This window comes from Notothenia coriiceps, unplaced genomic scaffold, assembly GCF_000735185.1.
Source record: "Notothenia coriiceps isolate Sejong01 unplaced genomic scaffold, NC01 NC01_scaffold00032480, whole genome shotgun sequence".
In the NCBI taxonomy this organism is placed as follows: Eukaryota; Metazoa; Chordata; class Actinopteri; order Perciformes; family Nototheniidae; genus Notothenia; species Notothenia coriiceps.
The window spans coordinates 49,860-73,552 of NW_011365181.1; the positions used below are offsets into that span (position 1 = coordinate 49,860).

Below are 23,693 nucleotides of genomic sequence, written 5' to 3' on the forward strand. Positions count from 1 at the left end.
TAAACCTCTCCAATTTTAATGACAACTTTCCAACTGTTTGTGTCGTATTTGTCACCGTTTTGTAAACATTTTCCATCGATGTGCTGTTTCCTCCCCTCTTCACATACACACGTGTTGCAGATGTATGACGTCTTATCCAGTAATTGACCCGTTAAGCGTTGTAATGTTTTAGAAAGTAGAACTACAGTGTAGATGCACTCAGCAGTGGTGCTGCTGACAGGAAGTTCTCAGTTCAAACTCTGTCTTAACTAGTCCCCTTGCAGGTGAACGCTATCTGTTTAACTGTGCCATCCTCGTAATGTTGCTGTTGGAAAGTTACCTTTTGCAAGTTGCCAAATTGATGATTTATGTGTGTGAAACATAATTGGTGTTATTCAGGAAATCTTACAAACATGCTTCCAATAAATGCCTTGTATCACACAGACGCCTCTCTCCTCTCTCAGTCTAAATGTTTGTTTGACCGTGTCTATAAATACATATTTTCTGTAATGGAAAAGCTTACACATTAACAATTAAGGCAAGTTAAAGTGTCAAACTCCTAAAATAAGTTTATTTTTCGCTTGTGGTATTGATTCATAAAGTCTAAGTCATTATTACATGTAGGTATACTTTTTTATTTACCCTCTTTTAAAGAGTTAGATGAGAAGATTTATACAACTGTCTCTCAGAGTGGTATCAAATTTACTTTTAACTTTTGGCACAATAGCACATTTATTTATCAAAATAGTGAATTATTCCTTTTAATAAATTAGGAGTTGCTTTAAAGAAATGTGCAAATACCTTATTTTCTCAAATGTTTAAATCGTTCTAGATTTTTATTTAGTTTGGTCACCATTTATGTAAACAAATATTTCCAAGGCACACCTTTATAATTATTAGGATAAATAACAAGTTTGAAATCATTCCAATGTATACTATAGGACAGCAAGCCAAAAATATCGTTTAAAACTGGAGATATTAAAAAATATGCATGAATAAATAAATGTTAACTAGGTAAAATAAGATATAAATGAACAACAAAAATAAAATACGTTACATTTTTTTGTTATTGGCTATGGTAGGTTATTGGTTATGTTCACATACTTATTTGATTATCAAAATGTAAACCAATCTTTTTCATATGGGTGTTTAGATTGTACCCCCTAGATCTAGTCTCTAGTAATTCTGCTCAAAGTGCACCAGATTGAAGCATTTTACTTTAAAATGTTAAAACAAATCCTTCCAGGGGGACATACCCCCGGACCCCCGTAGAGGATGTGACGTCAACCTCCCAATTAAAACATGTTCATACAATAATGAATACATTTAAAACCTTCTTTATGTATAACCAACATGTCAATACGTTTCAGTTTTTGTAATGTATTTGTCTTTTGTAGAGATTTTTCATTTATTCTTTATATATTCTATTGTGTATTGCTTGGAGGGGCGGGGGCACCAAATCATAATCTCGCCTAGGGCACCAAAATGTCTAGGGCCGGCTCTGGGTATAACTCATTCACTAAAACATCCTTCCATATAAATACAATGATTGATAAAGCCAGCAGATTCTCTACTTCTAAAACACTTATAGAGGAACTTGCATTCATTACGTCATGATGTGAAACTAATGGTTAAAGTAAAGTTAACAATTGGTGTAAAAACAGTTTTGTATATAGAATAAATGCATCTTAAAGTTGCTGTTCCATGCGTTTCCTGCAGTTAAACCTGCACATCTTTAAAGGAGATAATCCATCCTTACAGTTGGTCCGGCTGGTACCTGGACACTTCTAAACTGTCCGACAGGCTTTCAGGACCCCCTGAGTGTTCTGTACACATGATGTCAAAGCGGTTGTGACGAAATTCAATGCCGAAAGTGCTGAGGAAGATGAGGAAGAACATGACCAGCGTCCACTGGCACTGAGCGGCCTGCATGTGGAAGCCCTGAGCCATCAGGGAGAAATCTGTAGCAGGGAGTTAAGAGTGACACTTGTAACTGAGGGATTACAGTACATAAAAACACAACCTGGCAACATGTTAACTCTTAATTCTGCTATAAAAATCTGCTTGGCGTGTAATGTGGGATTCTTTTCTAGATTTAGACTTTATCCAACCCTATAGCACAGGGCTAACATTTTTCAAATAAGGAGATTGAACAGAACATTTCAATATTGCCTTTTTCTGAGTTTTTAATTGTCAATGTGGTTAAACCATTGTTTACTAAATTAAGTACATTAATACTGAGTACTATCGACAGCCTCAAAGCAAGAAAGACTTATACATAAAGATATCAAATTATTCTCTCAGCCATTTGATCCAATTTCCCCTTGAGATAAATAAAGTATTCTGAGTCTGATGACAGTACTTACTAGTAACACTTTTGTGGCAGGAACTTAAAAAACGTTTAAACAGAAGTCATTTACTTTTAAATAATATGTTAATTTCTTTCTTAAAGTGTTAAAGGATACAGAGTATCATGCAGAGAGTGATGGATCCGGACAAAAGGAAGCGGAGGATCCCGGCCTTCCTCCCTTCGTTCCTCAGGTTGGCTCTCAGGGTGATGTAGGACTGCACCCAGCAGAACAGCGTGCCCAGGCCAAACGTCATCAAGGTGCCAAAGTTGTGGATCATCTCCTCAGTGAATATCTAAAACCAAAACAGATCAATTAACTCTTATAAATATGCAAAAATATAAATGTGCCATAGGTGCACGTTACCTGGAAGTTTCCTACTAGTGTCATCCCAAAGCAGCCAAAAGAGAAGGTCAACAGACTGCCAGCATTCAGACACTGACTGACCACTGTGTGTTTCAGCTGAAGGTATCTGAGGACAGCCAGAATGAAGCCTGAAATTGACAAGAATGGAACATTAATTTTTTTTTAATAAAAATCTGTATTATATTCTTCTATCCACCATTCTTACCCACAAACGCAGCCAGGTTCATGACTTCGCTGAAGATGCAGCTGGCAGGTGGAGAGTTGCCTGCAACACTAAAAGGGTGACACATTTGTATTTGCTGTTCTTAAAAATAAGGATTAACAAGAATTAATATGCTTTTATTGTGAAGAGGAAATGATGAGTCTGTACCTAATGTAGGGAGGATAGAAGGATCCATTTCTTCTCCTGAAAACAATTAAAAGTGAGATGAATCCAAAGATAAAGAGAGTAATGCTTTGCTGTATGTAATCTTTTTGAATTCTTACTTGTATTTTGAACCCAGGGGTGCTATAGTCTGATGATTGACAGCAACAAAGTATCTATAAAAAAAGATGGCGGTGAGGAGAATCATAACAACAGAGATTATATTTACAGCACACTGCAAAAACATATATGAATTGGTGAAGGAAAACATAAGATGTGGGTTCTATTATCTTAAATTATTATCATTTGTTTAAATGTCGCTTTAAAACTGATATTTAAAGATAGTCCTATAATTAAGAGAACTTACACCACCCAAAGTCCCGCAGCAGTGAAGGCAGAGTAGACTGGAGGCAGGAGAGCCCAAAGACTGCAGCTCCACATCCTGTCTCTCCTGGAACACAGAGGGGGAGGCTTTGTTAGTTTATTGAGAGGTATTCATTTGTTAAGAAGAATACAATAGAAAATATTCCATTGTCAAATTGCACAAGACATTTTTAGATTCAAGACTCAAGGCTTTATTGTCATGTGCCCAGTAGCTACAGTGTAGATATGGCAATGAAAAACTTAAGTCCCAGGCTCCTCCATCAATTCAACATGAATATACAGTAGAGGACATAAAACAAATACAACCAATACAAATAGTGCAATACATAACAATAGAAAAGTAGTGCAAGAGAATATTTTTGAGATGTGTTGTATTTGCATGTGCAAGATATGCTATTAAAAAACATGAAAACAAACCATATCACATGCAGATGTGACTCACATTTACATTGTATAATAAAGTTATATTCAAAGAAGCCCCAGGGCTGAGTCAAGGTTAGGTAAGGTATAAAATGCTGTGTGATGAGGTGGCAGCTGGTGGGAACATTTACTTTAAAAGATATGGAGGCTACATGTCAACATTAGCACTACTAGTGAAAATATACACAGGCTTTATCTCACCTGTATGATAAAGTACATTAGGTACTTCTTCTAGGTATTCTATTTAATAAACTCCAATATTTAACTCAATGACAATACAGGGAGTGAGAAGCAGAAACAAATGTGTCATTTAAGTACGAAACAGGGAATTCTTGCTCTGTAAACTAATAATAACTGTGGATGAAACTGCCATACCTGTCCGGCTGTCCGTCCTGTGGAGACTCTCACCGGACTAACCCTCGGCTCGGTTGTTCAGCTGCAGCAGTAAACACTGTAACACTGTAAATGTATCCTCTAATTTAACTGTTTATATCATAGACTGTATATATAAAGGTTTATATCCAATGTCGCTGACAAATGGTCGTACATATACTGCTAAAGGTATATGGTGTAGACGCGGAGGTATCAAGGGAAAGTGTACTGCACGTTTACCGGTATGGACAATGCTCCTACAAAATAAAAGCATGGGAGTGTTAATATTTAAAAGTAAATAGATTAATGAATACAGTATCCTTATCAATCATGATCCTTACTTTACATATGCAGGGTTGAAATAAGTTATATTTCGTATAACTTAAGTAACTATTATAAAAACGATTTTAAAAGAAAGAATTATCCTCAAAATTAATATATTGTAATCACATATAGACATGCATTTTTTGAGTCAGTGTATTTGTATGTATATAATTTTAAGGGAAAGCAATAATGAAGGGTACAGCATTTCTCCTGCATAATATTTTAGGAGTTTGGAGCCCTCGAACAGATAAAGTGGTTCAACCTTTTGCTTATATTATATCCTGGACCTCTACAACACCCGCCTCACCCGCAGAGCACTCAGCATCACTGGTGACCCCCACCCATCCCTCCACCTGCCTCTTCACGGGCCTCCTGCCTTCAGGGAGGAGGTTCTGCAGCCTGAGGTTGAGCACCACCCGACTAAAGAACAGTTTTTTACACCAGGCTGTCAGGAAGCTGAACTCTCTCCCCTCTCTCTCCCCTGACCCCACTGGACTATAACTCCCCACACACACTCAGACACTCAAATCCAGCACAAGACACTTTTTTTACGCTGCAATGGACAATCTTGCAATAAATGCACATTCTATGGACAATCTTGCAATAAATGCACATTCTATGGACAATCTTGCACTAATGTACATTCCCAAAGATATTGATATTGAAGTGACTGTTATTTTATATATATTGATTGTGTTTTTTATCTTAATGTGTGCATGTGTAAATGTGTCTGTTGATTGTGTATATAGGATATATATTAGGGTGGTCCTTAGTGCCATGTACATTTTTCAAATTCATTTATTTTAAGCTCCAATCACCAGAATCCGTTATGATAGTCAAGAAAACTCTCCTGGTGAATTGTTTCCTCAATCTCACAACATTTACCCCTCCCTCGTCGACCTGGGCTGCCACACCAGCAGCCACGGTGCTGCAACTGAGGCTAAACTTCAAGGTCAATGAGGGAGGGGTAAATGTTGTCAGATTGAGGAAACAATTCAACAGGAGAGTTTTCTTGACTAATAGAATGAATTCTGGGGGTTGGAGCTTAGACTTTCCGAGTTTCAATTTTAAGGACCATTCTGTATATTGTATTTTTGTATGTTCAGGATATTTGGAAACGTCATTTCGATCTCTCTCTCTATCTGTACACACAAACTGAAAGATTGGCACATTAAAGTTGACTTTGACAGGCTACATTTCTTCGAACACAGCAACCTATTAGGGCTGGATTCATCTGAATCATGCTTTACAATCAAAATACATTATTACTAGACTTGAGTAGGCCTTGTCTTAAAAACACACTTTTAATAAAAAAAACATTAAAGAAAAGAAACTTAGTTCAAAACAACACAAGATCATATTGTAAATAAATACTATTTATTGAAAATATTGCATGTAGTCAATCTTAAACAAAGACTTGTTCTCCTTTATTAACAACATTAGCTGAGGTTGACCCCTCAGACTGGAGCCCTCATCATGGTTGGAATGAAAACCAAGTACAAGTCTCTTTCCAGTTTCCTTCTCAGGTCTAATTAATTAGCCGTTAATTACCTCCAAAGCCAGTAAAGAAGACGGTTAGCGTTTGTTTAAGCATGCATACTTTACATTTCCATAAAATCAAAGTCTCTTTAAAAAAAAAAAAAAGGTCATTGCACTCTGCTGAGCCTCGTGATTACACTGAAAAAAACCTAGAAACATGAATAAAACATTTAAACATCCTAAAGAAATGGGATTGACATATGACATATCCAGACAATATCTTGGTCCAATGTGTTGTATGCAGTGACACCAGTGGTGAAAGTGAGCCAGTGTAAGCAGAGAGAGGGGATTAAAGCTCTAACTAAAGTCATGATAGGTACATTAAAAAAGAAAACTTGCTTTAAATGCCTCTGAGTCGGACTACTGGTTTAAAATATATCTAATGCCCAGTTTCTCATTATTAATATTTAATCCACATTCTGTCTCTATCTTCCATTTACTGCGTCATCTGCAGATCAGTTGCAAAATGCATGCAGGCGATGATGCATTTATTTAAAAACAAAGCAAGATTTTGTTCATAAAATCTATGTTTAATGGATTATAAAGGTATCTGAGCATTATTGTAGTGCACAAATATAGTGAGACAATAAAAGTCTAATATGTTAAATTGATTGCAGTTTGCTTGGTCACGCACTTTTATATCATCAGCAGGCTTCTGTTAATGACAAATTCATTGAGATTTAATTTGAAATACACTACTTTTTTATTTCAAACATCTCAACACAAGTAGATAAAATATACCTTTAAAATTCCTGAATGTCGCTTTTCTCACTTTTGATGTCTTTAAATGTAATCATTATTTTCACATCTACTGTTATAAAGCTCGGCCTCCCTTATATTTAGCTTGATCATTTAAAGATTTCCCCTTTATTATGCTTATTGCATGTTTATTCAATTCTAAAGTCCATCCATTTTGCTACAAGTTTGTATTTAAAGCTAGTTTAATTTTTAGCATGTTGGTAGATTAAGGTCGAATTTGAATTTAACTAGTGTCTAGCCCTTTATTCATTGTGAGATTGTGTTTGCACAGGACTCAGAATTAACTTTCACCACGGAGCGCGACTGATAGCATGGCTTGTGTTTGAGTTGTGTCAAAAAACATGAATGGCACAAAGAAGAATTTAACAGGATTTCCATACAACTTTCTCGCAAATCTTCCATCATTTTCACTGAGTCATGGTGGATCTCCCTGTGACACGAGCCCGACCGCTCTCTCTTCATTTTGCACGGGTCAAAGACTCGGAGGAGTTTCTGCCCATCACACCCCCAGTTTGTTGGCTTGCGTCAGCACCACCTTGAGCACGGGCATGAACGCCGACGTCTCGCTGAAGTTGCTGCTACTGACTATGTGTGTGTGGATGTTCAGGCCCTCCGTGTAGGATCGGGACTCTACACTCCGGGCGATGTTATGAAGTCCTCCAACGATGGCGGGAGAAAGCTGCAGAGAAGAAGAAGAAGAAGAGCAGGAAGTGTTGGTGAGAAGCATCCTGTGTAAAGTTTCCCAGTTACAGTTATTAAGCAGGATGTATCAATCGATTGGTCAAACTATCCTAATATTTATCAGGATGTTGGGCCTCATGCACCAACAGTTCAGTATATTTCTCCTAAACATTTCTTTATTTTCTTTTGCCTCTATTCGTTTTTAAACAAATTCACTAAGCCCTCTAAAACTGGGCAAATGTTGGACAGATTGAGCTGGATAGTCTGAGGAAGGTCATAGTGTCTTATTTATAGCCGGATTGATTACTACGATTGTTAGGATTAATGGATGGAGAGACATTTCGGTTGGCTTTCTGCGTTTTTTTCCAATCCAATTGATCTTTTATTTAAGATTGGTTCCTAATTGTAGTGAGCTTGTTTAAGTAATGACTGAAGTAGTACGTTGTTGCTAAAATGGTTGTCTTGAAGGAAACCGTGCTGTGAATTAAACTGAAATCTGCTGCGTCTTCATCTATCCATCTGCAGCTCAATTAAAGGCTGTTGGATAATGTGACCGGAAGTGTTCTTGGGTCAAAGCTGCATAAAACTGACCTTCTAATTTTCATTTTCATTTTAATGATTATAATTGTTCTACAGAGATTAAGCCCAGAGGAATACTCACTGTCTGCTCTCTGAGTTTATCATAGAGCGCTTCCAGACGTTTGTTGGCATCATCAAGCTTCCTCTTAGTTTGCTGTGAGAAGATAAATAATGATTACAAATGGAATCACTTTGTGATGTAGGGATGGATTAAATTGTTAACCCTGTGAGATTTACTCACAGGGTCCATAGCCACAGCCAGGCATTTCTGGATGAGCCCCTCAAAGGTGGTCTTCAGGATCAGGTGCTCATCGGGGATGGGCTTCTTCATGATCTTCTCAGCAGGGATGGACTGCAGAGGCTAAAGATGACAATTAAAATAATAGAAGTCTAGTTTAAAAAGGAATTGTTAGATGTTATCTTTATATTCTGCAGCAGAGGTGATCAGTACCTGTATAACATCTCCAGTTGGGGCTCCTGGGGCCCCCTCCATACTGGTATTAGGCATGGCAGGGTTCATGGGTGGAGGGGAGAACTGCTGCTGCTGCTGCTGCATGCCTGAGTACGGGACCTGGGCCCCGTGCTGGCCCTGACCCATAACCTGAGGGGCCCCAGATGATACTGGCTGAGCCTGGGGATCAGCGCCCAGAGGAGCCATGATGGGGGTAGGAGGGGTGTAGTTCGTCGGAATCGACTGAAAGATGAGAAATATGGTTTATTCATATATAATTATATAACGGTGTACTGTCTTTTCTGACAGGCTAGGTTACATGCTTCAGTCAGCAGACTTACCTTCTTCCTTGATGCTCTGTTCAGGGCAGGAGGGTCATTCCAGCCATTCTGAGGACCTACAGAAAAGAAAATTTACTCATTCACACTAACAGGGCAGAGTCTATTTTATGTTTTGAAATGCTTTGATTTATGCCTCCCCTGTCTGCACACTTAATACGAAGCTCCAGCTGTTGGTTAATAATGAGGCTATTATTAGGGAACAGCTAGCTGGCATCTGTTCAAAGGTAAGGTGATTCTTGCATCCAGTGTTTATTCAAAGCTAAGCTAACTAGCAGCAGTTAAAGATTTTGAAACCCCAAAAAGCTTCTTTTTATTTTAAACAAACATTTGAATTTCCATTAAAACATATTTTATTAATTTGTCTGTTAAAAAGGGAATGACAATATAAATATGTTTTGTTTAACTTTACCTAATTTCTATGCATATTTAATTTTGTATAACTTTAATTTATAAATAAACATTTATTCTGGTGGCATATTCCAGGCTTATTAATGCAGTTAGTAAATTGTTATTAGTTTATACATAATAGTACTTTGCTGTGTATGCGCATACTACAACCTGTTTTAACTATGTATATACATTTTACTATTACTGCACCCCTGTCCACCACAGTTTTATATGTTATGATATTACTATTTTTAAAGCTGCTGCACTATCTTATGTTCTAGATTAGATTTAGATTTTCCTTGCAAGACTTCTTTAGAAATGTTTGCCCTAACATTGGTAATGGGAGTCTTTTAGCTGCCTTGTTCACTGCAATTATTGAGCACAAACTAAAATCTGTCTTGTATCTTAAAAGGATAAAGAAAGTGGGTGAGTTTGTGAGGTGGCCTGGAGCCCTGCAGACCTGAGGCGGGGTCAGCTGTGTACCTGAGACTCCGCCCTGTTGAAGAGGAGGAGGCATGTACGACACAGGAGATCCTGGCCCGCCATGCTGGAAAGAAGCTCCGGAGGTTGGAAGAGCGGCAAAGGAGGAAGAGGAGGATGTTGGATAGAAAGGAGGATATGAGGGAGAGGAGGAGGACGGGCACTGGCTGATGGGAGGAGGTCCGGGATAGACCGGGGATGTGGGCTGTGTGTAGTGAGAGAGAAAGCCGGCAGGCTCTGCTGGAGGGGCAGGAGAGGAATACTGCAGAGGCTGATAGACAGGCCCCCCCCCAGCTCCAGGATGGTACTGGTTGACCTGGGGGTAGGCTGGGAGTCACACAGGATACAACACATGCTGTTAGTGAACAACTCACTCTGTTCCATGCTTTACTATCTGTTTCATGCAACAGGACAGACCTGTAGTTACATAATGAGTTACAGTACAGAGCATGCTAACATGCTATATGAGTAGCTTCTAGGTCATAAAAGACTCAACAGGCAAAGAGATCAACTTCAAATGAAACTCTCATTTTCTGTTAGTGATTGAGAATAATAGCATAGAATGGATTCAAACATTTCTGAATGGAAATGCTTGTCAGTGTTGTAAAAAAGGACAGAAAAAAGATTCTTCAGTAATGTTGCAGCCCTGTCTCTTACCAATAACATGTTTAACACTTTCTAATTTACTTTGCCAGAGACAAAGTTTCAGCCAAGATTTTGTATTTCAAGTTAAGGACTGTAACGTTTGTATATTTCCCCAAACAGAGTCCCACAAGGGGTTGGGTTTGGCAATTCAGATGCATTCAAACATGACCTGGTTGATTTGGTTTCATATTATTCTGACTTGTTACGGCTGATGTTGAAGCTCTTAGTCACATTTTAAGGCAGGTTTAAAAACTGGATTGAGTGTGTTTTCTTAAACCTATAATTCGATTGCTCTGGCTTGAATCTTTGAGTTACTACCTTATTGAATTTTTCATTTGAAACCACAGATTGGGAAAGTGACCATAAACTTACGCTGGTACTGATGTGAGTACATGTAAGCAGGAGTGGAGGAGACAGGAAGTTGAGCGTCCGTGCCGGGCGGTGGCATCCCGTACATTTGGTTTGAAGGCTCCACCTGCGAAAATACATAAAGAAAACTGAAACTATGTTTCAAAAAAGAAGAAGAAGGGGAACTGTCCATTGATGACTCCCTTTGCTTCTACAGAGGATTAATCCAGCAGGGAAGACTTTGAAATATTTAAAAACATTTTAAAAAATCAGCTCCGACTATACATGTTGTAAAATCAAAACACTGATTATATGGTAAAGCATCAGTAATACTAGAATAGTTAGAATAAATGAATGTATGTTTTCAGAGTGGTATTGCTTTGGTAAGTCCCACTGCTCATCTTTGCAAATAAGAGAAAATAAATAAAGGATTTAGAGCTTGGTAAGTCCTTTGGTCAGTGCTCTCAAATATATGTAAACAGACTGTAGAAACAAACTAAAACTAAGCGTGGTGTTGCAACACACAACACATAGTCCTGAGTCAAATGCTCTTCTGTAATGTGTGCAGTTCAGGAGCATTATGTTTGCTAACAAGGAACAGCATGCATGTCGGTGATCATGTAGTCTGTACATTGGAGTGAAACAAGAGACACAAATGAAAGAATGAGTGGAGAATGCATCAACAGGAAGTGGGTTAGCCAAGGGAAGAAGCAACACCACAGAAAAGCACAGCATATTGATCTGTTCAATGAAAACACTTGTTTGTATTAGGGACGTCTGTGTGCAACAACATCTGTAAACATCAGTGTGTGTACCTGCTGCTCTGAGGGCCTGCCTACTTGAGAAGGAGGAGGAGGGTGATGGGGGAGGGCTGTGGGAGTTTGGTTACTCCAGGAGGTGACAGTGGAGGCAGCCCTCACCTGAAGCACACAGAGACACACGGCACACACCAATGATGGCCCGGCATGGAGAGAGGGGGGGGGACACACACCACAACGCACACACATGGCACCAGAGCCAGGATTCAAATTACAGGAACATAACTCCCCCTCAGCACCCACCCCACAATAAGAACATTGTTCATTAATATTTCACAATTAGGTTTAGGAAATAGCTTGTGATTTAAACCCTGGCAAGAATGGAAATTCAGTAAATGAAATGACATCAACACAACAGCAATGAGCACTTCACCGGGTGGTTAGTTAGTAGGTAATAGGGATGAGGTTTGATAGCATTTAATCAAATACAAATCCAATACATAATCTACTTAAATGTGAATCCTTTCAAAACTCTTACGGAATCAGGTTTTCTTTCAGCAGTTTTAGTGGCAGCCTTTCACGTACAACCTGTAGCTACAACCTTAAAATGGGGTTAACAGCAAATTATATGCAATATTTAATGTTAAAAAGTGATAATACAATCTTTGTTTGAATACAGCTGCAGAGAGCATATTAGCCATAGAATAGTATGTATTATTATTATTATATATTAGTCTATTATCTCAAGCTGATGTTAATTTTTTTATTCAGTTATTCAAAATATGAGACTGCCATTTTATGCATTTCATTGCTCTTTGCTACTAAAGGGAGAAAGGAGGCAGGAGAGATCTGATAAGAGATTTGTTAGAGTCTGAGTTTAACATTAATATATCAAACCCATCCCTAGTACGTAATCTGTAGATGTTGATGTCCAAGAAAAAGGAAACCAGTCTGTGTGAATCCTGATGTCTTTTAAAACATTAGACATCAGGTTTCACACAGATTCAGGTTTATGAGCAAAAGGAAAGAAACTTGTGAAACTCAGAGGGACGTACCGGTTGGTAATACTGCGGCTGTGCTGGGGCGGAGGCAGCAGGCGTTGGCATGGCCACAGGGGGGGCTGCTGCACGGGGCTGAGGCACCATGGCAGGTCGGACCGGGGTAAACAGAGGTCGGGGCAGGGTGGGCTGAGGCTGAGTGGGGGCCGGAGGCTGGGAATGAACTTTCTGTGTTTGTACCAGAGCTGCTGGAGCCGCAGCTTGCTGCCCCAGAGCCCGACTGAGGCGGTCACGAAGCTGCTGCACGGAAACCTGTATGGTCCAAAAGGGAAAGGGACATTTAGAGGATTACTCAAATTGTTTGCAATTGACTGAAGGCTTTTCTAGCTCTGACATAGGAAGAAATAAACAGTGGAAGTTGATTCCCTTTTTTCTTTCTATATTTCCCATACATATTATGAGCTAATAGAGGTACAGTATGTATATACACTATACACGGACAACTACATGACTATGAGCTATTTAGTCAAACAGCATTTGTATAGGAAAATATGTCCCAAGCTATTTGATCAATATAAGCGGTTTCAAGTTTACATGATTTTATAAATAGCTGGTGTTCATACCTGGTTGGTGTTGTCGGGCAGGTAGGTGATGGCGGTGGTCAGACTGCCCTGGGAGGCCAGCAGGTTTGCATACTGACTCATCTTCTCAGCCAGCAGGATGCCAATAGCAGCAGGACCAGAGCGCTGGGTCTGCTCTACGGCACGACGCAACACCACCACCTTCTCCACCAAGTCCTGAGGAAACGAGACAAGGAGCCCATTTAAACAACAATGTTTAGATTTAAGCTGCATATACACACTTTATTTTGGAGTAACACAGTAACTTGAAAAAATCTAACTGTCCCTGCATTTCCCCTGTTGCACAACACTAAGATATTATCACCTCATAAAGTTCCATGGCTCCACAGAGATCTTTAGCAGCTTTCATACCATCTTTTTGCTGTTATGGCCACAACATTAATGTTTTAGTTCAATGCTCTATTAACTTTTTTTTTTTCAGTCAGCAGGCAGGACTTTTTATATAGCAGACAGACGAAGTTAGAGACCAACTTATGATCATGGTGGAATATTTAGAAGCTAAAGAGCCATATACCGTAATTTTCGGAATATAAGCCGCAGCAGCGGCATACCACTCTCGGTTCCACTTTTACTTTTGCGCGCTACCTGTCTCACTCTTTTCCGGCCTCCAGCTTTTCCTGCTGGAACCCGCCGCTTAAAGGTGGGGGTCCGCGGACCGGCCATAGAGCCCATAGAGTTAAAGGTGTTGGCCGTTAGCTGTAAAAATCCATAGATTAGCCGCACCGTTATATAAACCGCAGCGTCGAAAAATAGGGAAAAAGGCGCGGCTTATAGTCCGAAAATTACGGTACTATCCTCACGAGTTGTTATAAACAAAGAACTACGCTAATAATGAGAATATTTAACAATACAATTGTGGAGATGCTGCCCTTAAGAGCCCAGATAAATCATTTGTTGCAGGTTTTAGTTAGAGACACACCTGGAGGGAGAGTGGACAGTGTCCATCTTGTGACTTGGTCCAGCATGAAACAAGTTTTTCCACGTTTCCGGCACAGATGTAACACAGACAGGCCTGCGCCTGCAGCTGGGCGTCCTCTCCTGCCTCCAGTCTGTCCCCGAGAAGATCTGACAAGCAAGACACTTCAGTTAGAGAGCACCAATTCACAGCTAATAGACAATGATGAAAAACTGTAAGCAATGATGAAACTCAGCAACAACGTGTCAGCAACACTCTGGTCTAGTGTGGTCTCTCAGCACAGTAATATGCATGTATCCTTGAACTAACCACAGAGGGAAGAGAATTTCTCGGGCTCAGCGTAGGTCATGACAGCAGCCAGAGCCTCCTTCCAGTTCTGCAGCTCACACGTGGTCAGGATGTCGTGCCAGTCCTTCAGCACCACTGCACTGATCAGCTGCAGGACAGAAACACACGTATATATAGTACAAGTATTCCAGTATTTGACTTAGGTAAGGTACAAATACCTCAAACTATTATACAATTGTTTATCCCCTTCATGTTTAGTAAAGTGGTCTTTCATGACAAAAACATTCTCCAACTTCTTAGCTTTTTTATGCAAGACCGCTTTCTGGTCAATTAGTACAATAATGGACATCTACAGCAGTAAAATGCAACATAAATATCAATCCATATAAAATATAATATTAAAATAATGTTACAGCACATTTTACTGCTGAATGAGTACTTTTACTTTAGATTCTTCAAGTACATTTTGCTGATATTACTTTTACTTAAATGCAGTAGTTAAGTAAGTTCAGGGTAAGGAATTAGTCATTTCAATCTAGATCTGTTTACTACTTCAACCACTGGTTATATCATCAATAATAAACTCCATTTATAAAACTGTTGTTGTTACCTTGGTTATCTTGCTGTGTTTCTTGGTAAAGTACTTCTTCTGTGTTTTCTCTAAAAGGTCGGCTCCTCCGGCAATGGCTAGGATGATACTGTCTGCCATCCTGTTGTCATGGAGACAGAGCTCCACAGCTCCCTCAAAGTCTCCGGTCAGCAGCGCCTGGGTGATCAGCCCGTCCACATCTAGCAGGAGAACGAATAATAAAACAACAGAGTTTATTTGATCTAGTTTGCTCTCTCGCTCTGGCTGAAGGTGATATTGTGTCAAATCTGCTGCAAAAGAAGGGATCCCACTTTTATCGGGAACATTTCCAGTGACAATCTACATAGTAGGAAGAGACAGGGATCACGCCATACACTGATATGTTCCCCTTTGTGGAAGTCTGATTATAAAGAAGTGCAGTCTATGGCTATAACTTGAGGGAAAAATACTTTTTGGACTGATCTGTTTTCCACAGGATCCAGGCTGTGTAGGAACGCTAGTATGTCATGAACCATTGAAAGAGTTGTTACCTTGACCGATGCTGAGACTGACTCCTTCTGATTGGGCTGGAGTGGGAGCTGGAGCAGGAGTGGGAGCAGGAGTGGAAGCAGGAGTGGAAGCAGGAGTGGGAGCTAGGGCTGCAGCTGGAATTGGAGATGGAGCCAGAGCAGGAGCCTGAGTTGGAGCTGGATCTGGCACTAGAGCTGGAACCTCAACGGGCTCCTCGACTGGAGCTAAGGTCTCAGCAGGACTGGGTTCCTCTTCCACTGGGGCCACCTCCTCCTGAAACATCAAAGAAACATCCTTTCAATGTACTCTTCTCTTTCCCCAAGTGCTGCAGTAATTGTCAGATCCAAATGCTTAAAAATGCTACTATATGCAGTAAAAAAGAAAACTAGTGTTTTTTTTTGCTATGCTGGGGTGTTCAGACTCTGTGATCTTTTCTCTAGCTCTTTCCTTATATGGGCTGGATTGCAGATGTTATCTTGTCTATATTTTTGTTTGTATTCTTCATTCACCTTAAAAGGAATGCTACAAACATTTTCTTTCTAAATAAAATGTATCACAGGATGACTATAAATATACAAAAGGCCATTGTGGGTTAAGAAATTCCTTTAAATTATAAAAAATGAATTTGTTTACTATGTTGTGCAAGGCCTTTACCACTGCCCATACAAGATGTCAGCAGGGTCCTTAGCTAAAAATCTGTATCTTTGAATCAGTGCAGGTATCAAGGTGTACCTCCTCGTCCAAGGGGATCTCTTCTTCCTCTGCCTCCTCCTCTGGGAGAACCTGGTCCATATTCTCTTCTGATTCACCGGCAGGAGCGACTTCTAGATCTTCCGCTGCTGGCTCTTCAGACTCAGGGTCAGGAGCGGAGTCCAGTTCCAGCGTGGCTGCAGGCTCAAGGTTTGCTGCAGCGGCGATCATGTCAAAGGCCTCCATGGGGTCTGCAGGCGGCACAACTGCAGCTGCAATCATGTCGAAGGCGGCTTCAGGAGTGTCAGCAGACGGCAAAACCGCAGCAGCATCCGTGTCAAAGACTTCTTCTGGGTTTTCAGCCAGCGACACATCTGCATTAGCAATCATATCAAAGACTGCCTCTGGACTTTCAGCAGGCGGCATGACTGTGGAGTCAGCTGGAAGTACATCTGCTGCGGCGGCGAACATGTCGAATGTTGCCAATGGAATTTCGGCAGGCGGCACGATTGAGGCGGCAGGGGGAGGTACATCTGCAGCAGCGGCAATCATGTCAAAGGCTTCCTCTGGGTTGTCAACAGGTGGCAGAAATGCAGTGGCAGCGGGAGGCACGACTGCAGCAGCGATCATGTCAAATGCTTCTTCTGGGTTGCCAACAGGCGGCAGGACTGCGGCAGCCGCAATCATGTCGAACGCTGCCTCTGGAGTTTCAGCAGCAGGGATAAGGCTGAGGTCTGGTAAAGACTGCAGGATGACTGGAGCGGGCATCTCCACCTGAATATGGAGGGAGGAAATGGGTTCAAAGTCAGGGACTGTGATTTAACTTTTGACTAAGTGTATGAACAGACTAAATATTTCCACTTCAGAGAGGGAGATGTTTAAAACAACAGCCTTAATCTAAAGAAATAGTTAAACCTGTACATATGTTTGCACTTTTACACTGAGTTTTGCTAAGCAGATTTAAGAGGAAGAAAAAGCACTGTGATAGTTGAATAAAAAGTCTGTGCAAAGCTTCCTCTGAGTAGTTTCAATACAGAAGTAGTTGTTGCTTCATCTTTATGAATACTTGCAACACTTTCTGAAGCAGAGACGACAGCCATGTGTATGGCTCAGTAAGCAGGACAAATGGAGAGAATAGTACAGTGTGGTAATGGACAATTTGGAAGCGTTTCAACTGAGTGGGCAGGAAGACGGGGACAGTATTTCCTATTGTAAACTAAATATTGTTGGATGTTTATATAAAATACTGTCTGCTATGTGCTTCTAAGGATTATCGGTAGCTGTTTTATCAAATGTTTTTCAAGTTAACATTTTCATTGTAAAGGCCTTGTAACACCATATTAATGGAACTGCATCACTTGTAATCACTGTATATAGTAATTGACGGAGGATGCTTATCATTGAACAGGATCAGATTAAATGTGCGCACCAGAATAAGCAGCACTTTAAAAAGTGACATGACACATTTAATCTGGCCGAGAAGGAGGTCATTTTTGGAACCACATGCCTTGAAATCTTTAGAGATAGATTTTAAATGTTCACCTTCCAAAAAGATATTCATTTAAAATCAACAGTGGGATTAAATGCTCGTACCTGTGGAGGCTCAGCAGGCTTTTCCTCTAATGCTGCTGAAATCTGAAAACAAAATGGAGACATGTATCACAGGATGTACTAAAAGAAAACGATGTGTTTTGAGCAAATACATTCAGTAAACAGTGTCATACAGAACATTGAAAATAGAGCTCACCTTTAAGGCGAGCTCCTCTTTGTTGTACCCAAGGAGTTCTAGGTACTTGCTGCGGATATCACTTTCAAAATTAGCCTGAAAACACAAAAACATCACACAAACAATTAGAACAATGACAGAAAATGTCCTGAAAACTATTCATTTCCAAGTTTCATTCTGAATGTCATACCTTGAGGAAAGACCAAAGAGTCTTCTCAAACTCATTTTCAGCTCCATCGATCTTCTCCTGGCAGAACTGCACAAAGCTCCCTGCTCTCAGCGTGGCCTGCAGCTGGTCAGAGCGCTTCAAAAATGCTGTTTCTATGACGACCTGGCTGACATGTACGACGTGTGAGGAGCGCTGCTGAGGCTGCTGTGGGTTCGGCTTGCTGTTCTCCAAAGAAACCAGCTTACCTCCAAACTAGAAGTGAACAAGAGCAAGAAGAATGTCTGAGATGGTGAAACAACGAAGCTAAATCCTGAATGTAATTAGTGTAGGACACAGGACTCACAGCAAACGAGGCTCCTACAGGTCTGCGGATCCACTTGGGGGGCTTCTTCAGAGGGTTGATGGTCGCTGGAGGAGCAGGAGCCTGAGGAGGCAGCTGCAGGGGGGGCAAAGTTTGCCCTGTGCCAAAAGGATCCATGTTCCCAAACGAGTTGGTAATCTGTAACAGAGACAAAAAGTCATTTAGATGCAATGCCAGGTTTGCCGGAAATGTAATTCACTGATTTTGTGTAATGTCCAGATCTACGAAAAGCTGCTCATTAAAAGTTTCCTGCATGTTTTTGTCTCGGACATTTAATTACCCATATAAATAGAATTTCAAATTAAAATATGTAGATTACATTTCATATAAACACACACCTGGTCAGCTCGTCTCTGGCTCTGCGCCGTGTTGGTTCCTCCCATGATGGAATAGATGTCGATGTGTCCGTCGAAGCTTGCAGCCGACAGCACCGCAGGGTTTCTGGGACACCACTGGATGTCAAAGCACCACGGACTGCTAGTGGGCAACTCGTACAGCACCTGAGGATCCAATCAGATCATTTATTTACATCAGAGGTACAACAATGGGACAGGTTTTTGTTCCATTTGCTACTTTGAATGTGTTAATAAAACATTTATAGTAATGTTTACCTCTGCTGTGTTTGGGTTCCAGCACAGAATCCTGTTGTCCTTTCCGCAGCTCAGGAGCAGATCAGGATCAGCCAGACTCCAGGCGATGGACAGGACACCCCTGTTTGTAGACATCAGGTAAGTCTTAAAAATTCACATACTTTTTAAGGGAAATGAGAAAAAAGCTTTAAGCTCCTTTGCCACAAACAGATGCTTTTACCGTGTGTGATTCTCTAAAATCTTGAGAGGAGAGGAAGCAAAGCGTAAGTCCCACATCTGGATAACCGGCATTCGATCGTCTTCCGAGGACAAAACCAGCTGAGTGGCAACTTCTGGGTTCCAAGCCAGCCCGGAACAATGCATCTGAAAAAAAAAAAACATGCACATTAAATAAAGACAGTTTCAATTGAAATTATTATTCAAAGATCCAGCATTATTTTTAGTCCAAGACTTCCTCCGAGTGCAGAAGGATCAACGTACTCTGTTGCTGTGGTCGCTGACTTTGATAATGAGGTCGTTCTTGCGGAGGTCCCACACTGAGGCTCGGCCACTCGGGCTGGCAGAGGCCAGGATGTGTTGGACCTGTCTGTTCCACGACACATAGCTGATGTCCTCCAGAGGCTTTAAGACAAGAACATTAGCTCTTTTTGTCATTATACATTCAGAAAATTCAAGATATTCATGGTCTAAACTGCTACAACCGTTATTTACCCACATTAAATGACACAGATGTTTCTGTTCAATGCTTTAACAAAGTAATTAGGGCTGCATAATATTTCATTTCAGAATTGAAAGAATATGCAGCCTTACCTGAGTTTTAGGTCCTGGTGTCATTGGAGAGCCAAAGTTATTCATGTCCCAGATATATATTTCAGACTCATTCCCACCTGATGCAACCAGGTTTGTCTGCAGCACAGAGGAAACAATACAAAATGAGTCACTGTATTTGGTTTTAAACTGACTGCTTGCATGTGATAGATTCACTGAAGCTGGAGTTAAATGGATCGTACCTGGAACGGGTTGACGTCGAGACCTCTGACTGGCCCAGTGTGCTTGTCACTCTCTGCAATGATCACGTCGGTCTCTCCAGCCATGATCTTTGCCGGGTCGTACAGAATGACGTTGCCATTCTCGCCTCCGGCAACAAGGACCCCGGATGGGTTACCTTGGGAATCTATCCCATAGGGGCCCCATACCAGTTTGTGGTATCTGTGGGGAGGAAGAAGCACAACATGTGTGATGACAACTGCACTTGAAGGCATTTTTTTTAAAAAGCATTATTTCATTGGCAGCTTTTAGTACCTGTGAGAGGAGACGAGGCTGCCACATGACTTCATGTCCAGAGATGGGTCTGACAAGTCCAGCTCGAAAAACTCCAGCGAGGCATTGGTGCTGAAGGAGGCATCCAGCTGCTGGGCTGATGTTCCTGCAGAGAGAGGAATCAGAAACTTTGGTGCATGCTGTGACATATAAAACATAATGTTGCATTGATCGTACTTATCAGAAAGAGTCTAAAATGACACTAAAGATTGCTTGAAGAGCATACTAAGGAGTGAGTGTAAAGAATAAGACACATTTATTAAGAGACGTATGCCTACCTATAGAAAGTCATCAAATGATTAATAACTTTTAAGCTCAAAGCAGGACCAGATAATTGGAGAGCTTACACCAGCCATATTGTTATTTATTTTCAAGGGAATATATTCATTTGCTCAGTGATATATGTTATTATATTGTTTCAAATGTCTCTTTTTTTCGTGAGGATACTTTAATAACTACTGCAGCAATTAAATTTGAATTAACAACAATTGAATTGTGCCATATATTCTATAAATAGGGATGAAGTAACAGCAAATGGATGTAATGGAAACAAAAAGAAATTAATATAAATCAGAAAAAGACCGCAATGAAGATGAAATTGATACCGCAAGTGAAGGAGTTCAAGTATCTCGGGGTCTTGTTCTCGAGTGAGGGAACAATGGAGCGTGAGATGGGTCGGAGAATCGGAGCAGCGGGAGCGGTACTGTAGTCGCTGTCCCGCACCGTTGTGACGAAAAGAGAGCTGAGCCAGAAGGCAAAGCTCTCTGTCTACCGGGCCATTTTCGCTTCTACCCTCACCTATGGTCATGAAGGATGGGTCATGACCGAAAGAACGAGATCGCGGATACAAGCGGCCGAGATGGGTTTTCTCCGCAGGGTGGCTGGTCATCCGGGAGGGACTCGGAGTTGAACCGCTCCTCCTTCGCGTCGAAAGGAGCCAGTCGAGGTGGTTTGGACACCTAGTAAGGATGCCACCTGGGCGCCTCCCTAGGGAAGTGTTCCAGGCACGTCCAGCTGGTAGGAGAGCGAGGGGTAGACCTAGGACCAGGTGGAGGGATTATATATCTTCGCTGGCCTGGGAACGCCTTGGGATCCCCTAGTCAGAGCTGGTTGATGTGGCCAGGGAAAGGAACGTTTGGGGCTCTCTGCTGGAACTGCTACCTCCGCGACCCGACCACGGATAAGCGGGAGAAGATGGATGGAAAGTGATTGCAACCTAAATGAATGCCAATGGAGGTGCATGCTCTGCACCTCCATTTGTATGGTTTGTATGGCTGGAAGGCCAAAATTATTAAATGTCCTGTCAAAAAATACACCATTGCTGCATGCTCATACCTGTTGCAAGGTAGATGGGGTGGTGCTGTGCAGGACTCCAGCTCTGGATGGCTGTGCGGTTAATCTCCTTAAGTTTCATCCTGGGAAAAAAGTTTACATTTTGAAGGAATATGTAGTGATTATTCCAGTTTGATTTAGTTTTCCCTCCATTAGGCTTCTGCTGTTATCAAAACAAATAACAGAGCATGCTTTTTTATAAAAAATTATTTTATGCATTTAAGGATAGGTTCACACATGTGTTTAATGTATGTATTAAATAAACACTTGCATTCCAATATGTATATTCACAGTTTTGGTTCGCTGGGTTCATGGTGTCCATACTGGCTGTCCAAAGATCACTTCTTATCATGTCTTTATTATGAAATGTTCTCTTTTTTCCCTTGACCATTTTTCTATACTGGGCCATGGTGGTAGTATAGTAACATAGAGAGAGAGGAATATTGCAATACAAGTTCACTAATTTAGAAGTCTTTCATTTTTGAAGTGGTGGAGCTGTTGAATTGCATTAGTTTATAAAGACAAATGATTCCGTTATTGAATTTACCATTATTGATATAAATGTGGTGTGCAGAATAATAGAAACACATCCTCCTAAAGGACTGTGCAGTTTAATAAAGTGTTAACCTTCATGAAGAGAGGATTTATAAGAGGCTGTTGTAGAAAAGTTACATTAGCTTGGTGTACATAATACATTTCAACTGGGTGTAAGTATTTTTGTTAAGATAGCAATGTGAACCCGTCCTTTAAAACTAGGAAAGGGAACACCTGCATGTATTTATTTAGCAATACAGTTTTTATTCCAACTTGTATGAAGTGCATTGCCAGCATTCGGCCTCGCTACTGTAATAAATACAGTAGTTACTGAATTATACTCAAAGGCCTACTTTGACTGACACCAATGAAGACCTGCGCATTTTTAAGCTATTTTGCAGAAATGATATTGCAAATGCTTTATCTAGCTCTGAAGAAACTTGGCAGCATGTCGGTGTACTTTCTTCATTCAAAGGTTAACAATAGAAAAACAAAGTGCAATACAAGCTAGCAGCAAGCTAACAGCTGATGGACCATTTAAAAGCTACACAGCAAAGGCAATAATCAAGGAATAAACTATATGAAGAAATTAGAGTCAAAATGAAAAACTGAATTGGCTGCAGAATAATGTCACTTTTTATCATGCTTCACATGAACATTGTACAGCATGTCCTAAAGGCAACATTATCTCGCCTGCTAGCTGCCTGCAATACATAACAGTGGGAAGACAGTTTTATACACTAACAGATCTTATTACTTCACTAAGGCGGCTTACCTTCCTTCCTTTGCGCCCTCTTACATGAACACACACATAAAATAGTTGACAAATACTCCTGCGACTGTACAGGTTCCTCGTTCGGCTCCACTTCGGGATTAGAGGGTGTAATAACAGAAGAGGCTACCGGGTCCCGACTACGGACTCAAGACAGATTTCCACGTCCCCACTGGTCTCCATCAACGTGGCACTCAGCAACACCGCTGCCACGAAGAACAACAACTTCCGGGGGACGTCTTCGCCGCTACCATGGCTAGCATGCAAAATATGCCATAGTTTTACCAGAGGTTTTATATTTACAAGTAATTATAGAACCTTTTTGTTCAACATCGTCCAAAAAAGTATATGTTCTACAGTACTACACCTGCTAGCATGCTAATGATGCTATCATAGAGAGATGCATATGTATACCCATGCTAACATGCTAATTGTAGTTTTAATGAATTGCTACCCCTGCTATCATGCTAACTATGCTACCATAGACACACATGCATATGAATAGCACTACTAACTATGCTAACGTTACTGTCAACACATAAGTATGCCAAATAAAATGGAACATAAGTAAATGTAGTTTCATAGGTGTTTTTTTATTTATTTGTTTACGTTTACTCATTGAGATATTTCATGTTATGATTAGTGTAAGATACCCACTTAATTGTTCCAAGCACAACAATAAATGTATTTTGTATATCTGATGATAAATGAACAAATGTATGTTAAACTGCA

The 23,693-nt window shown here is 40.6% G+C and overlaps 2 protein-coding genes across 4 annotated transcripts; both read right to left on the reverse strand.

The window, feature by feature from the left end:
- Nucleotides 1–1,358: 1,358 nt before the first annotated feature.
- tmem150c (transmembrane protein 150C) lies at nucleotides 1,359–4,437 on the reverse strand. Its single transcript, XM_010789050.1, has 8 exons — nucleotides 4,237–4,437; nucleotides 3,425–3,508; nucleotides 3,180–3,233; nucleotides 3,064–3,099; nucleotides 2,899–2,966; nucleotides 2,694–2,821; nucleotides 2,445–2,622; nucleotides 1,359–1,940 (listed from the first exon to the last, which is right to left on the reverse strand). Exons 2-8 carry the CDS (start codon nucleotides 3,496–3,498, stop codon nucleotides 1,735–1,737), a joined length of 744 nt encoding a protein of 247 aa, XP_010787352.1. The 5' UTR covers nucleotides 3,499–3,508; nucleotides 4,237–4,437; the 3' UTR covers nucleotides 1,359–1,734.
- A 1,476-nt stretch (nucleotides 4,438–5,913) lies between these two features.
- On the reverse strand, nucleotides 5,914–23,499 carry sec31a (SEC31 homolog A, COPII coat complex component). Of its 3 annotated transcripts, XM_010789051.1 has the most exons (28): nucleotides 22,965–23,498; nucleotides 21,659–21,738; nucleotides 20,306–20,429; nucleotides 20,014–20,212; nucleotides 19,814–19,909; nucleotides 19,484–19,624; nucleotides 19,224–19,366; nucleotides 19,025–19,124; nucleotides 18,752–18,913; nucleotides 18,396–18,551; nucleotides 18,074–18,304; nucleotides 17,905–17,979; nucleotides 17,751–17,792; nucleotides 16,200–16,931; nucleotides 15,488–15,740; nucleotides 14,979–15,157; nucleotides 14,390–14,516; nucleotides 14,084–14,229; nucleotides 13,147–13,320; nucleotides 12,581–12,835; nucleotides 11,583–11,687; nucleotides 10,792–10,894; nucleotides 9,778–10,101; nucleotides 8,908–8,963; nucleotides 8,567–8,809; nucleotides 8,357–8,476; nucleotides 8,198–8,269; nucleotides 5,914–7,534 (listed from the first exon to the last, which is right to left on the reverse strand). In XM_010789051.1, exons 2-28 carry the CDS (start codon nucleotides 21,735–21,737, stop codon nucleotides 7,355–7,357), a joined length of 4,617 nt encoding a protein of 1,538 aa, XP_010787353.1. In that variant the 5' UTR covers nucleotide 21,738; nucleotides 22,965–23,498; the 3' UTR covers nucleotides 5,914–7,354. The 3 variants fall into 3 exon arrangements, with proteins under 3 accessions (XP_010787353.1, XP_010787354.1, XP_010787355.1); XM_010789052.1 differs by lacking the exon at nucleotides 11,583–11,687 and having other exon boundaries at nucleotides 22,965–23,499; XM_010789053.1 differs by lacking the exon at nucleotides 9,778–10,101 and having other exon boundaries at nucleotides 22,965–23,499.
- Between the last annotated feature and the right edge of the window lie 194 nt (nucleotides 23,500–23,693).